The sequence below is a fragment of the Nanorana parkeri genome, unplaced genomic scaffold (assembly GCF_000935625.1).
Source record: "Nanorana parkeri isolate BGI_ZX_2015 unplaced genomic scaffold, ASM93562v1 scaffold139, whole genome shotgun sequence".
In the NCBI taxonomy this organism is placed as follows: domain Eukaryota; kingdom Metazoa; phylum Chordata; class Amphibia; order Anura; family Dicroglossidae; genus Nanorana; species Nanorana parkeri.
In genome coordinates this window covers 520727-534550 of record NW_017306407.1, presented here as the reverse complement: position 1 = coordinate 534550, position 13824 = coordinate 520727, and the positions used below count along the sequence as shown (strand labels likewise).

Below are 13824 nucleotides of genomic sequence, written 5' to 3'. Positions count from 1 at the left end.
GCCTCTGATAAGCTACACAAAGCACCGGGTTTTGTAACAAAGACAAAACAAAACAACACACCTGGCTACACGCTTCCTGTAAAGTTTAATGAACCCCACAAACAACATCTGTTCATTTCCACCCTGCCTATGGCTGCAGACACAGGTTTCTAGCTTTGTAACATATTTCCTTCAACAGATAACGCTACCAAAGATATGGCACTGAAAGCTTTCTTGCCTGGGTGCAATGAATGGGTCATATGACACCAATCCCTGAACTGGGATCAGGAAAAAGGCTTCATTCACATAGGAGCGGTTGTCCGCACATATCATACCGGCCTATATAATAGTCGCAAACAGGCGGAATCTGTGAGGGTGAAAGATTTTAGCGTTTGCGTTGATGGCGGTCTTCCACACGTCTTCCACACGGTCTGGTCCGAACAAATTAGTGCTTGCAGCATTTTATTCAGACCGAACCGGACCGGAGGCATAATGTGCCTTGCGTCCCCATGCGGCCGATCGCTTTGCGGCCAGAAGGCGTGGCCACTTTAATGGACAGCCACACTCCCTCCTGCCCCACAACATAGTGAGCCGGCCGCAATGCGATGCAGTGCATTCTGGTGTGAACAAGGCCTTAGTTAATTATTTGGAGGAATTTTCTCTCTCTCTTTGGAACCAAGTCCCTCTGTCCAACATTCTTCCTCAAATTTCCTTCTTATAGCTCTGATGTAGAGAGCTCTATACATAAGTGTTCTACATTAAATGTATCTATACCCAAAAACAAAAGTTTAACATATTACAGCTTACCAGTCTTTTGATGAAGTGGCTGCATCAGTTTATTCTTTTTTTTTTTTTTTTTCCATCTCTCTTTACCTGGTATTCCTGCAAATGACACACTTCCTGTCCCTAGGTAGCTACATTTACTCCTTTACTGTTCCTATGAGGACAAATATGGTTCTCAAGCACGTTGGATTTAGGTTGATTTCAAACATGTCTGCCTTTGTTTATCTCCACTACATTAGGGCTGATGGGAATAGTCAGCTGCTAGTTAGGGAATAGTCAGCTGCTGGTAAGCATACAGTAGCCCTAAAATAAAATATGATTCTTTTCTGCTTTTAGTTCATCCCACAGGAAGTGACAATGACACTGCATTTCTGGCAAGATCAACAGGTATTGTTCTGTACTTGCTAATTGTACTATGGATCATTTAACCCATTCATGTTAGCAGAGGATCATTGTAAATGTATTGTTGCAGGCACTCTATATGTACATGTACTATATACTACATATAGAATGCACTGAACAATAGATTTACAATTATCCTCTGCTAATATGAATGGGTTAAATGATCCGTAGTACTTCATATGTAGCCCTGTACCCCCTTTTCCACTTACAGAGCTAGGTTATTTTTCTTTTAAATAAATATTCATGTAATTTTATTGGTATCTATCTACCAGTAGCTGCCTCATTTCCCACCCTCGGCTTATATTCGAGTCAATACTTTTTCCCAGTTTTTTGTGGTAAAATTAGGTACCTCGGCTTATATTCGGGACGGCTTATACTCGAGTATATACGGTAGATTAAAAAAACAGATGCGGGCACCACATGCATGGAAGGGTAAGCTGCAACTACAATTTTGTTTATAGGTTTAGAAATGCTTTAAAGTGACACTAAACTTGGGAGTTAAATCTTAAAAATGCATTCAAGCACCTTAACTATTAACAAAAATGTATCTTATTTGTGTATCACTTGGCTGTAGATCCTCAAATCATCTCTGAATTGGTGCTGACACCGTCCTTTCTTCTAGAGGGTGGCTACTTTTGTTCCCCATGGTCCCTGTGTGTGTTGTAAAGTAACCACCGCTCCAAGCTCCCTCCTGTGATGGACTACAATCTCATGCTCAGTTTACTAATTTGTATTGAGATTATAGTCCATCACAGGAGTGAGCTTGGAGTGGTGACTACTTTACAACACACATAGGGACATAGGTAACAAACGTTGCCACCCTCCAGAAGGAAGGACAGTGTCAGCACCAATTCAGAGATGATTTGAGGGTCTACAGCTGTGATGAGTGACAGAGTGATGCACAAATAAGATACATTTTTCTTATTAGTTAACGTACTTGAATGCACTTTTAAGATTTAACTCCTGAGTTTAGAGTCACTTTAATTACCAGCTTTGTTTATATTGCACTAAACGTTTCATCCATCCTTCAGATGATTGCATTGGTTATTTTTAATCGCTGATATAAAAGGAAAGTAGCACACATAAATAACCCCCAGGTTTATGTGATAATTCTTGTCTTCATAATTTGTCATGGTCCATGTGATTGGGGTTGAGTCCATTGCCTAAAACTCTGCATTAAGACCCCGTTCACACTGAGCGTTTTGTCGCGCGATTTTCGCGAATAAATTGCGCATATTTCCATGCGATATCGCTCCATGTAGCTTGTCCAATGCATTTCAATGGAGCTGTTCACATCTCACAGGTCAATGTCGCCTGTAGCTCGTCGCTCGTTCCTTTTTTCCATGGATGTCGCGCGATTCGGCCCCAATGGACTCAATGGTGTCGTGCAAAGGCGCGCATTACCGGCGATATTGCACGACCTTGTCGCGCTACAGAAGGGTAACTTTTGCATTGCAAAATGGAAGGAAAGAATGATGTCACATCAAGACCGCTGTTGATTGGTTACATCCCAATGTAGCAGCGACGAAGTCCCTCCCGAAATTAGTGCTACGTAGCACGATAAAATGTGCATTGCCGCTCAATATCGGGCATTGTAGCTCAATGCCGCTCAGTATCGTATCGCGTGGAAAAAAGCGCGATGCACCATGTCACTCCACCATGTCGCTCAGTCTGAATGGGATAAAAGGTGTCCGCCCATACTCCCATTAGAGTATGCAGTACTTTTTTTTTTATCCAACACAGCAGAACGTTGATTGCAACACTTCTCCTTTAAGAAATGAAGCACAATATAAGCATTTGTCTTTTATCCTCCCTTTCACATTGTGGTTTTGTTTACTGGCCTCCACTTCCTGTGTTACACAACTGCAGTGCTGTTTTCAGCGGTTATCAGTGCAAGTCAGCAAATCTGGGTCACAAAGTTGACTTCTTTGCTAGGGAGGACCCCTGAATGAGAGGAAATAGATAGTTCACATGTGCACAGGGGTCTTCCTTCTGATGTAATAAAACCCAGTCAGTCACCAGCTGGTAAGCTTAACCACTGCTGCTTTTAGTACAAACATAAATTTTCTATTATTATTGTTTCACGTGTTACACTGATTTAATGCTTTGCAAACAACAACAGCTTTGTGCTTGACAAATACATCTACAAACAAACTTGAGACAGTAAATAAAAAGCAACAATAAAACACATATATTATGTACTAGTTTTTAATACTTGTCCCAGAAGTCCCTGTACTGAAAGATTTGTATCTGACAGTGCATTGCGTGTTGATGCGTTTTTACCATGATTTTACTGCGATTTTGCCGCGTTCCAGAGCTGGGTTTTTTTTAGCCTAAAATGTGCTTTCAGGTGCGATCAAGTACGTTCCATTGCATTTGTATGCGTTTTGATGAGCTTCCATGCGTTCCACTGCATTCCAGACCAGACAAAATGAGACATGCAGTATTTTTCTGGTCTGGTCTGGAACGGAATGCTCTGGCATGAACAGAGGCCAGAAATAGCATAGGGATACATTAGGATGCATTTTGGGTCCGGAAACAATCTGGTCTGGTCTGGAGATTATCTGGATGTGGTGTGAATGAGCCCTGATTGTTACTTTAAGTTACACATGTGCCATAACTACCTATTTTCTGTATACACATACCTTATGGTCACTCACAAGCTTTAAACAAACAGTTGAATTTTTTCTGTCACACAGTGAATCTGAAAACATTGCAGTGACAGTTATTTCAAGCTTTATTCACTTCAAGGATGTATCATAAAATTGTATGTGTAAAGCAGAGGTAGGCAACCTTGGCAATCCAGCTGTTATGGAACTACAGGTCCCATAAGGCATTGCAAGACTCTGATAGCCACAAACATAACTCTCAGAGGCAGATTCATGAAAGGATTTGCAGTTTCACCACAGTTGTAATGCCAAGGTTGCCTATCCCTGGTCTAAAGGGTCAATTCTAAAACTGTTTATTCAGTTGTTGGCAGATGCTGGAGAGTTGACCACTTGACAATGCTGGAGATTTGACCACTTGACAATGCTGGAGATTTGACCACTTGACAATAGGGATTTTATTGCTGAGATATCTGTGTTTGGGTACCTGGGTCTGTTCACCTCCTGTAACTCTTATGAGTGGACCCGCTTTCCCTTTTTAAAAAAACATTTTATTTAATATTATGGAGCATCCAACCAAAGGTGCTGGAAAATGCGAATGGGTGAGAATATCAAAAACTCCAAGGTGAACAGAAACAGCATTGGAAAATATGGCAAGGAGATCTAGCTGTTGGATTATCCAAGACATATAGAAAGCCAGAGGCTGACCAAGAGGATCAGGCTCCACCCACTGCTAATATATGGATCACTTTTGGATGGACTGACCCTGTATGCTGGAAAGGCCTTTTTTGTGTGTGATATAAAATCAACCAAAACAGTTTCATCTTGCAGGAGGCTATCAAGGATAGTTTATGGGCGAAATAACAATAAAATATATTCAGTCAAACGTGCCAATACATGCACATTCCCCATTGTCTCTTAAAAAATGCTGCAAGTACAAAAAATATCTGGGGATCCTAATTTGGTAGTTAAAACTGACCAGCGACGAGAACAGAAAGACAAGCTAAGGTCTTTTTAGGGAAACCATCTAGTTTATGTAGATTTTGTTATATACATTTAAAAGGTAATCATCAAAGTGTCTTAATGATTTACAAACCTTGTTTTAGGTATAGTTTTGAAATATATACTGTATGCACGGAATGGCAGCCATATTTACTTTCCATTAAAAGGTCTAACAAAAAGGGAAATATTTGAAAAACTTTTATAAGATGCTTACAAACTACTTCACTATGGGGGGGATTTGTCAAAACTGGAGCAGACAAAATGTGGAGCAGCTGTGCATTGCAACCAATCAGCGTCTCTCTTTCATGCTCAAATCTTAACTGAAGAGAGAAGCTGATTGGTTGCCATGCACAACACCTCCAGATTTTGTCTGCTCCAGTTTTGATACATTCCCCTCTATGTGTTTTCTGTTAAACACAAAATAGACTATAAATAAATACTGTATTCTCTCCTTTTTACAGGTTGTAAAAAGTAGGGGTTATTATTTCATATAGTCCCCATTTGCTGACAGTGTCTCACACAGGGCCGGATTTACTCTCCCTACCGCCCCGAGGCCAAGTTCTGCGCCTCCCCTGCCCGCTGAGAGTCCCCCTGCCCGCCGAGACTCCCCCCCCCACTTCCCATCAATGGAGATGGGAAGGTCTTACAGTATGCTAATTAGACTACTTCATAGCAATAAATAACCAGATCCTAATAATAAGCTCTAGATCCTAACTTTTCAGATCAGCTATTCAGCTTGATACTTGTTTTATTGGTAAATGGTAGAGGTTGTTGGTAGATTTTTCAGGCATTTCGGTAGCTTCTATTAAATGCTGTAAGCAACTCATAGAAGATGAATTTGCATCTTGTGCTTTGAACTGCAATCTGAATAATGTGACTATTTTCCCATTTTTTATATTAAAGAAGTCTGGGCAATTTTATTCTTAACCCTTGCATTGGTGCTATCCTGACACAGCAAGGGTTAAGTACTCATTTTGGTCTAGGTGCAAACATAACACAGTTATACTCAACCAACTTTGGATATTTGGTTTTTAGGCTGGTCCTTCCAGTCTCTCCCCATCTTCGCTGCAGCTGTCTAAAGATCCTTGAGACGTCACGTCCAATACACTGTGTATAGGAGGAGAAGACACTGAGAAACACACCATTGCAAAGCATAGGAGGAGAGTGGCTGGAAGGACCAATCTAAGAGCCAGCCGGCTCCAAGGATGAGTATAATGTTATTTTTGCCCTTAGACCAAAATGAGCATTTTTTTTAAAATTAGATGCTCTTAATAAAATTTCTGAATTTTACATTCTTTTCTATCTCCAAAATCAATTAGTACATTTATTCAGAAAGATCTTAGCGTTAAAAAAGAAATAAAACAAAACATAATAACCATATACATTTCATTAAAAAGACAACAAAAACAAAGCACACACAAAAAAAAGAGCATTTAACCCTTTTGCTGCCAAGCTCTCCAACGCTTTTAACCGCAGCTGGCCACTCCATTTTTGCAATTTTTGCCATTGTTTTGATTTTCTACTGCTGCGTTGCTAGCATTTGTAAAATACCCCCCAAACCATATATTTTCTGAAAGCACATGTAGAATAAAAAGATGGTGCTACTAATTTTGTAGGTCCTTCAATAATTGCGCAAATGTCTGTCAAATCAATATTAAACCGATAATGATACACAATTAAATTGATAAAAGCACACTAAAATCAGTATCGGTGCACAAAAAATACTTTTCTGACTAAATCTAAAAGATAAAACTTTATTGAGTTAATAAATAACAAATATTTGTAAATTTTAAATTGTCTTTTTGCGAAACGGTAAAAAAATAAATGCAAAACTGTAAATAAGCGACTTATGTTAAAAATCATTTGTGTGCTGTGCTGGTGTGTGTGTTGTGATAAAATGATACAGGGGTACATTTAATCACAGCACAGCATATCACAACTGACGGCAATGCGTAATAACTCTTTGCCATGCGCTGCCACACAGTTAAATTAATGTCAAGCACTGCAATGCGTTCTAACAATGCACCACAGTGCAGGGGTAGCCCACTGCAAGGGCTAAGAAAAGTTTTGCCAGGAGTTCTTCTTTAATAACTATACATGCAGAGTAAGGTAACTTGTGCACTGCATAGAGTTGGGCCTTCCTCTCAGGTTAAGTTAACCAACCCAATATGGGCATACTTGACAATGCTTTATATATATTGCTAAATCATGTACCTTTTGTGTATGGCTGGTCTGTCCCACCAAAAGAGAGACAGATGGATAATGTTGATGAAAATAAACCCAACATGTACAATTTGTACATGAAATAGAAACACAGAAGAGTGGAGGAAGAAAAAGACCAAATAGTTTATCAAGCCTTTTTTTTTAACCTTTAACCTTTTTGTCTGAGTACAGATTTATGTTTGTCCCAAGTATGTTTAAACTCACTTACTGGTGACTGACTCAGTACCTTTGCTGGATTTCTGTTTCAAGGGTCAACTACTTTTTCTAAAAAAAAGATTTGATCTTTCCTCCTGCAAGTTCAGGTCATGTCCCAGTTGTTGATCTTAGCTTCATATTGGTGAAATACTACCCTCCTAAACCTTATTTACACCTTTATTGTATTTTAAGGTTTCAATCATGTCCCCTTTTTCTTTCCTCAAGATTGTAAATATTAAATTCCTACAGTCCCTCCTGGCATGTTTTATCCATCATACCTTTCACCGTTTTTGTTACCTGTCTCTGGACTCATTCTGTTTTACCATTATCCTTTTGTAAGTAAGGTTTCCACAACTGGCCACGGTATTTAAAAAAAAGTCTAAGGGAATCAGGATCAACTCATAGATCCCATACATTTAGAATTAAGCTATGTTGTAAACGGGCCTTAAAAGGGGTATTAAAGATCGTCTGGGTGGGAGTGGAATATTGTATCGATCATTACTTGCAGTACAACTTCTCTCCCTTCATCTCTTTGCATGTAATACTTCCAGGAGGATTTGTGTTGCGTAGGTTTTGTTTTTTCCAAAATAGAGTATTCTGATGTACTTACCTATTTCTACTGTGAAGAAAGATGGTTCTGAGCATGTATGCTGCGCTCTTTCTATGCAGTTCTGTACTAATTCTAATGTTTGATAAAGGTGATCATTTCTCTAATTGTCATTTTCCAATTTTGTAGATACCTTACCAACGAAACACAGATTTATTCTCTATGCCCCAGGCAACATCAGTTTAACATTTTACAAAGACTTTAATAATGTTGACAAGGAATTCAAGGTGTCTTTGAGCAGAGGAATGAACAAATCAGTGACTTTTTGTGTAGGATCCTTCAATTACACCCAGATACCGTTTGAGGAGAATAACTGCCGAGTTACCCCAGCCGTTGACAATGTGACTTTTTTTCTGTGGGATCTTACTGCAAACCATACAGACATTTATTTTTTCCATAAAGAAGTCATGTATCCCCCTCCTTACAATCATGAATGTGATGAGGGCACTTTCATTCATGTAAAAGGTAAGGATGATGCAATAATTTACAGTTATTATAAAGTATCTATGAAGGTAAAAAAAAATTCTTATTGTAGTGCATTTTTACATTTAAGAATACATTTTCAGTAGCATGACTTGTGAACAGGTATTGCAGAACCTAGGTAGGGAAGTATAAATACACCATGCAAACATTAATGTAATGGAATAACAACACTTATGTCAAACAGATATTATAAAAACCTATCATAGACCTATACGTTCTAAAAGACAGCATTTGCTCACATCTTTTGTGTATGGTCTGTTAGGGTGGACATAGCCAGGCACATACCTTACCAAGAAATCTGACTCTTCTTGAACAAACTAAATACTACCTGAACGTATTATGATCTTCTGCTAAAGAAGGCAATGAACAGATTTAGCCACATGAATTGAAAGATTGATTTGCTTTCTCATGGAGAAAAGGGAACAAAGTGGTCTATCAGAACTTTAAAGTGATATTAAAGTCAAACGTTTTTGAGCTATTTCAAATGCTGATTAAATGACTAACACCGGATTCTGCTCCTTGATGTTTAAAAGGGTTAGTTTCCTCAGTCGGCAGCCTGAGCACTGGCCCTTGCATCCTGTTTTAGGGTGGGAGCCACCCTTGTGTGTGCTAGTAAGCTGTGTGTGTCTCACACTGTCCCTTGTGATCTTGTACTGGACAGGAAGCACAGGGAAGCCTAGTTGAGAGAGTTGGTGCCAGCTCTTTGGAAACGTGATGACTGTAAGTGACTGGGCAAAAAGTTATAGAAATTTGTTTTCTAGACAAAGCAAAGTTGATTGATCTGGATTCATTATTGAAAAGGTTTGAGAATTCAATACTACTTTAAGGGAAATTGTAACATGTTTTTGTTTGTCTCTGAGCTGGTTTTCTTTACCATTCAAATCAATGTTAATGCAAACAGAACTTGATGCAGCTCAGAAGTAGGTTAATTTGGCACTTTGGAAGCAGCAATCAACTTAGGACCTACAAAAAAATTAGCTGCTGCAAGAGGTAGTGACTTGCCTTGCCTTTTTTTTTTGCCACCTGGCACAATGAAGGAACAGACTACACACAGCATGTACAGGTATAGCATGATGTTATACTACTGTTTATGATCCATTGATAGTAAGTATCTGCAAGCCTAGATATGCTGTGTGCAGGCCATTTCTCACCACAGAAGTAGTAAAAGCTGTTCTAACTAAAAGGCAGATAAAAGCAATTCACCTGGGTTCCCACCTGGGCGTTTTACATCGCTTGGGGAATGCGCTGCAAAACGCCCTACGCCCAAAGAAGTACAGGAGCTTCTTTGGGGTGTATTTGCCACGCATATCCATTGGGATAAAGCCAGGTAGCCCTCGGAAACGCGCGTGTATATGTCAAACATAAAAATACCTTTATCACATTCTGTTTTTGGGAATGGAGACTTTTGTCATCTTATGCATTGTTGTCTTTTTCATTCAGCATTATGTATTCATAAACCCAAGATAGTTAAAACATAGTTCAACTTTCTTTATTAGACATGTCATAACTAAACGAGCATTTGTGTGCTCTACATAATCAAATATGTGTTATCTCCTCCCCCTGAATGCGAAGAATATGGGGTCTATTCACTAAGCTGCCGTAGGCAGCCGAGTGAATGACCAACCTGAAGTGAAGTGAGCCGAACACTGTTCGGCTATTCACTTCAGGCTGGTACGGCTGATTTCAGGCTGCTCAGCATGGCTGCTCAGCATGTTCGGCCGACCCGAAGTGCAGAAGGAGTTCGACTCAGCCGATCCAACATCTGGATTGGCTGAGCCTAACCTCCGGCAGGCTACTCACTGCTGTTCGGGCTATTCTTAAACCCCACTGTGTCTTTTTTTTTTTTCTTTATTCTGACACGAGCGATGTCAGAATAGAGAAAAAAAAAGATGAATTCCCATTCAAAAGCATTGGGAGTTTACTATTGGCTATTTCAATTTGCAATAGGCAATAGTAAACTAGCATTGTACCCGCCCTCTGCTGATGGACCTGATGGGGAACTGCAAAAGAGGGCGGGTACAATGCTAGTTTACTATTGGCTATTGCAAATTGAAATAGCCAATAGTAATGTCCCAATGCTTTTCAATGGGAATTTTTTTTATTTTATTTTCTGACATCGCTTGTGTCAGAATAAAGAAAAAAAAGACACAGCAGTGTTTCTCTCCTTGGCGGCCGGGAGCAGGAGACTCCCTGGGCGCCAGGGAGAGTTAGCTGTCGGGAGATCAGTGTCCCTGGTTAGCAGGTAACCAGGGACGCTGATCTCTCTGAAAGTGGCCAGAGCCAGCTGTAAGATCACGGCTGGCTCCGCCCAGCTGTCAGAAGCAGCCAGCTTCGGCTTTCAGCACGGCTCAGCCGAGCCGATGCATATGCGTTCGGCTCGACTGAGCCGCTCGGCCATAATCAGGAGCTGTACGGACTATTGTGACTATTGTGAATATTGTCCTGGGGCCGAAGCTAGCCAAAGGATCGGCTGAAGCTACGGCCAGATCCTTCGGCAGCTTCGTGAATAGACCCCTATGTTTTAAAAATGATACATGATTTGGGTTGAAATATTTAGAAAACATTTGTTCTCAGAGTCATCACTTGAAATGTATGTCACAATGGCAGATTATTGTCATTTGTAACCCGGGTTTATTTATTTTCTTTTACTTTTTTTCAGAGCCCGCATGCCCTAAACATGAGACTACTATTATTCAGACAACTTCTTTAAGTCCATTAATTGCACTTGGATGTTTTGCATTATACAGTCTCATAATCACTATGGCTTTTCTATATATTGTGGTAAGACAAATGTACTTCCTTTCATCCAAGGTTTATTTTTTTATTGTACTAGTTATAACGTTGCCAAATTGGACACCTGTTAGTGAGCATAAAAGAAGTGGCTGACAAGCTTGCAGTGCATGTAAATAATCCACCTTTCATGGCATTCACAAGTACTAAATGTACCTTCACTCCTACATCCTACAAACATGCATCAAGTTTAATGTACTCTTTTGCCAGTATAGCTTGTAAATAAATCTAGCCTCTGTATTTTGCTGACGTGATACAGTCTCTGCAATACTGTACATGTATATTTTTGTCTTCATCCTTACTATGGCTTTGAAAAAAGTGATATGACAAGTAGACTACAAATAGTTGCCAAAAGATTTATCATTTTGGCTAGCCACCTCTGCTAGTCAATGAGGTCACCCTGCTACTCCCTGGTTTAGCATTACTGCTTCCTTGGTTAGTTTGACATCCTCCTTGGTCAGTTTACCACTCATTAAACAGAGGCAATGTTTCTGATTCCCTGTCAATGGAGGGGCAGAGAGGTAAAAGAAAAGAAATAGACACCGGCACTCCAATAGTAAATCGATTACGTCTATTTATTGACGTACATCAAAAGCAAAATAACACACTTAGTGCTAGCACCAAGTGCTAGCACTAAGGGCCACTGTATAAATTCTAGCCCCTTTTCCCCACACTACATACGTTGTGCTCCTGCACACCATTGCGCACCTATTGAACAGATATAACAGTATACATTCATTGGTATACAAAACACACCAAAATGAATCAAATAAGAAAAGTTCATTATTAGGGTTTCTATACACTTTGAGTACCTATTAATAAGAATTATAAGTAAAAACTCTAAATGAAAACTTTATTTTACAGAGAAAAGGAAGAAGAACCAGAATTCAACAGAGTGAATATATTAATGTTGTGCCACGGCGGACCCGACCTCCTTTGCCATGTGTAACATACTCTACAACTGATGGTTACTCTCATTCTCGCTGACAGCTACCTAAACTGACCAGCTATTCTATCCGGGGGCATTTACATGGACTGTTACCTCAACAAAACAACAGTATACCTGCTTGGAACCTGAGTATCCAGTTCATTCTGTGGTTTCGCTTACATTCTGATCATCAAATTCCTCATATTTGCATTAACTATTGTGAGAAAATATCAGTCTTTGATGCTGACAGTTTGTTTTTTTAATATTTCTTATTTTTTCTCAAAGCTAAAATTATCTAAAGAGCAAAATATTTGTATGGAAAGGTAAAATGATTTTTTGTTTGTAATGATACAGTAATAGAAGAATGCACTTTTCACTTATTACACTAGTGAAATACTACATTTAATAGTTTAAATGATACACAATAAGTAAAAAATAGCAAACTTACATTCTTTTTGTAACAAGCCATACCAATTTTGTTTAACTATCAATCTTATCCTGCCACTGAAAAAATGTGTAAACTAAAATATATCTCCCCTACCTGCGCTGACAATTTCTGTAGTAGTCAAAAGGAACTGCCTGCTGAGAAATTTTCAGAATCCAAAACTCCTGGGAGTGTAGAATTCCTGGTGCCTCGCTGTGTTGAGTTGTTTGACTCATCAGCTTGAACTATGTCTTGTAGTGACCTAGTAGCCAGTTGGAGGAACCACAGTGAGCAGGGGTGGGATGAGGGACAGAAATCCAACACTTCTGGAAGTGTCGGATTCTGAAAATCCTTTAGCTGATGGTTTTCTTGAGTACATGGATTTCAGCCTCATGCAATCCCTTGAACAGCAGCTCTCAGACTGGTAAAGCGTGAGTCAGCACTCTGAGGCAATCAGATGCCACTGCACACTGCTGTGAAATTAACACCGTGAATATGCTTGCGAGAGGGGGGGAACTGTAGCTTAATTGGAGGGTAGGACCTGTACTCTTTATCCTCAATAACAAGGCTAGCTGAACAGAATTACAAGTAAAATAGTTCACATACAATATACAGATTTAAACTGTGGATTTACCTGTTTACCTAGAATGCTGCTTTGATGCAAATGAAGCCCAACTCCAACCAAACCTTTTTTAATTTTTTTTTTATAGATTGAAGAAGAGTTTTTAATGCTGTCTGTATTTCTACTGGGGAAATTTGTATTCACTTCTGGTTCAGGTAACAGGGTGCCACAAAGATAGGAAGTGATGAGAAACATCTTCAATGGTGACAGGGGTCACCTGTTAATTTATTGCTATCTATTTTTTTTCTGAGCTATTCATTTCATTTTTACAATAAAATGGCAATGTTCTGATTCAAAATTTTGCCCAAGTTTTTCTTTTTTTTAGAACAGCTGTTTGTTAATATTTCTTATCTAGTTGTTTTCCAAAATCATAATAAAAATAACTCTCTCTTGAAGTAATAAATGTATCAATGTATCATGTTCAACATGTGTGTGTCTTTTTTTTGTTACCCAAATCTTATATGGTTATTGCATGCTGATTCTTTATGATACTGCCTATACATATGGAATTGCTGAGTTATCAGATGTGCCAAAAAAGTATACAAAACACAGTCTGAAATATGTTGGGAAAGTAAATACTTTATAGCATATAAAATACAATAGCAAAAAAGTATATGTAGAGTTTAAATCTAAATTTTAATTTAGAATTCAAGATAGAAACAAGATAGAAACAGAGCCAAGGTTCACTATCTAAGACATTTGTACATTTTCAACTTTCTGTATCAGAGTACGGAACTATTATGTTTAAAGCTTGGATTACTGGAATACCCAAGGGACAAT

The 13824-nt window shown here is 39.0% G+C and overlaps 1 protein-coding gene across 1 annotated transcript in view; it reads left to right on the top strand.

Moving 5' to 3' along the window:
- CD28 (CD28 molecule) overlaps nt 1–12057 on the top strand; it is a 29033-nt gene extending 16976 nt beyond the window's left edge. Inside the window, exons 2-4 of the mRNA XM_018554007.1 lie at nt 7927–8262; nt 10940–11061; nt 11935–12057. Coding sequence (XP_018409509.1) covers nt 7927–8262; nt 10940–11061; nt 11935–12057 — 581 coding nt within the window. The remainder of the gene's footprint in view (nt 1–7926; nt 8263–10939; nt 11062–11934) is intronic.
- Nucleotides 12058–13824: the final 1767 nt, after the last annotated feature.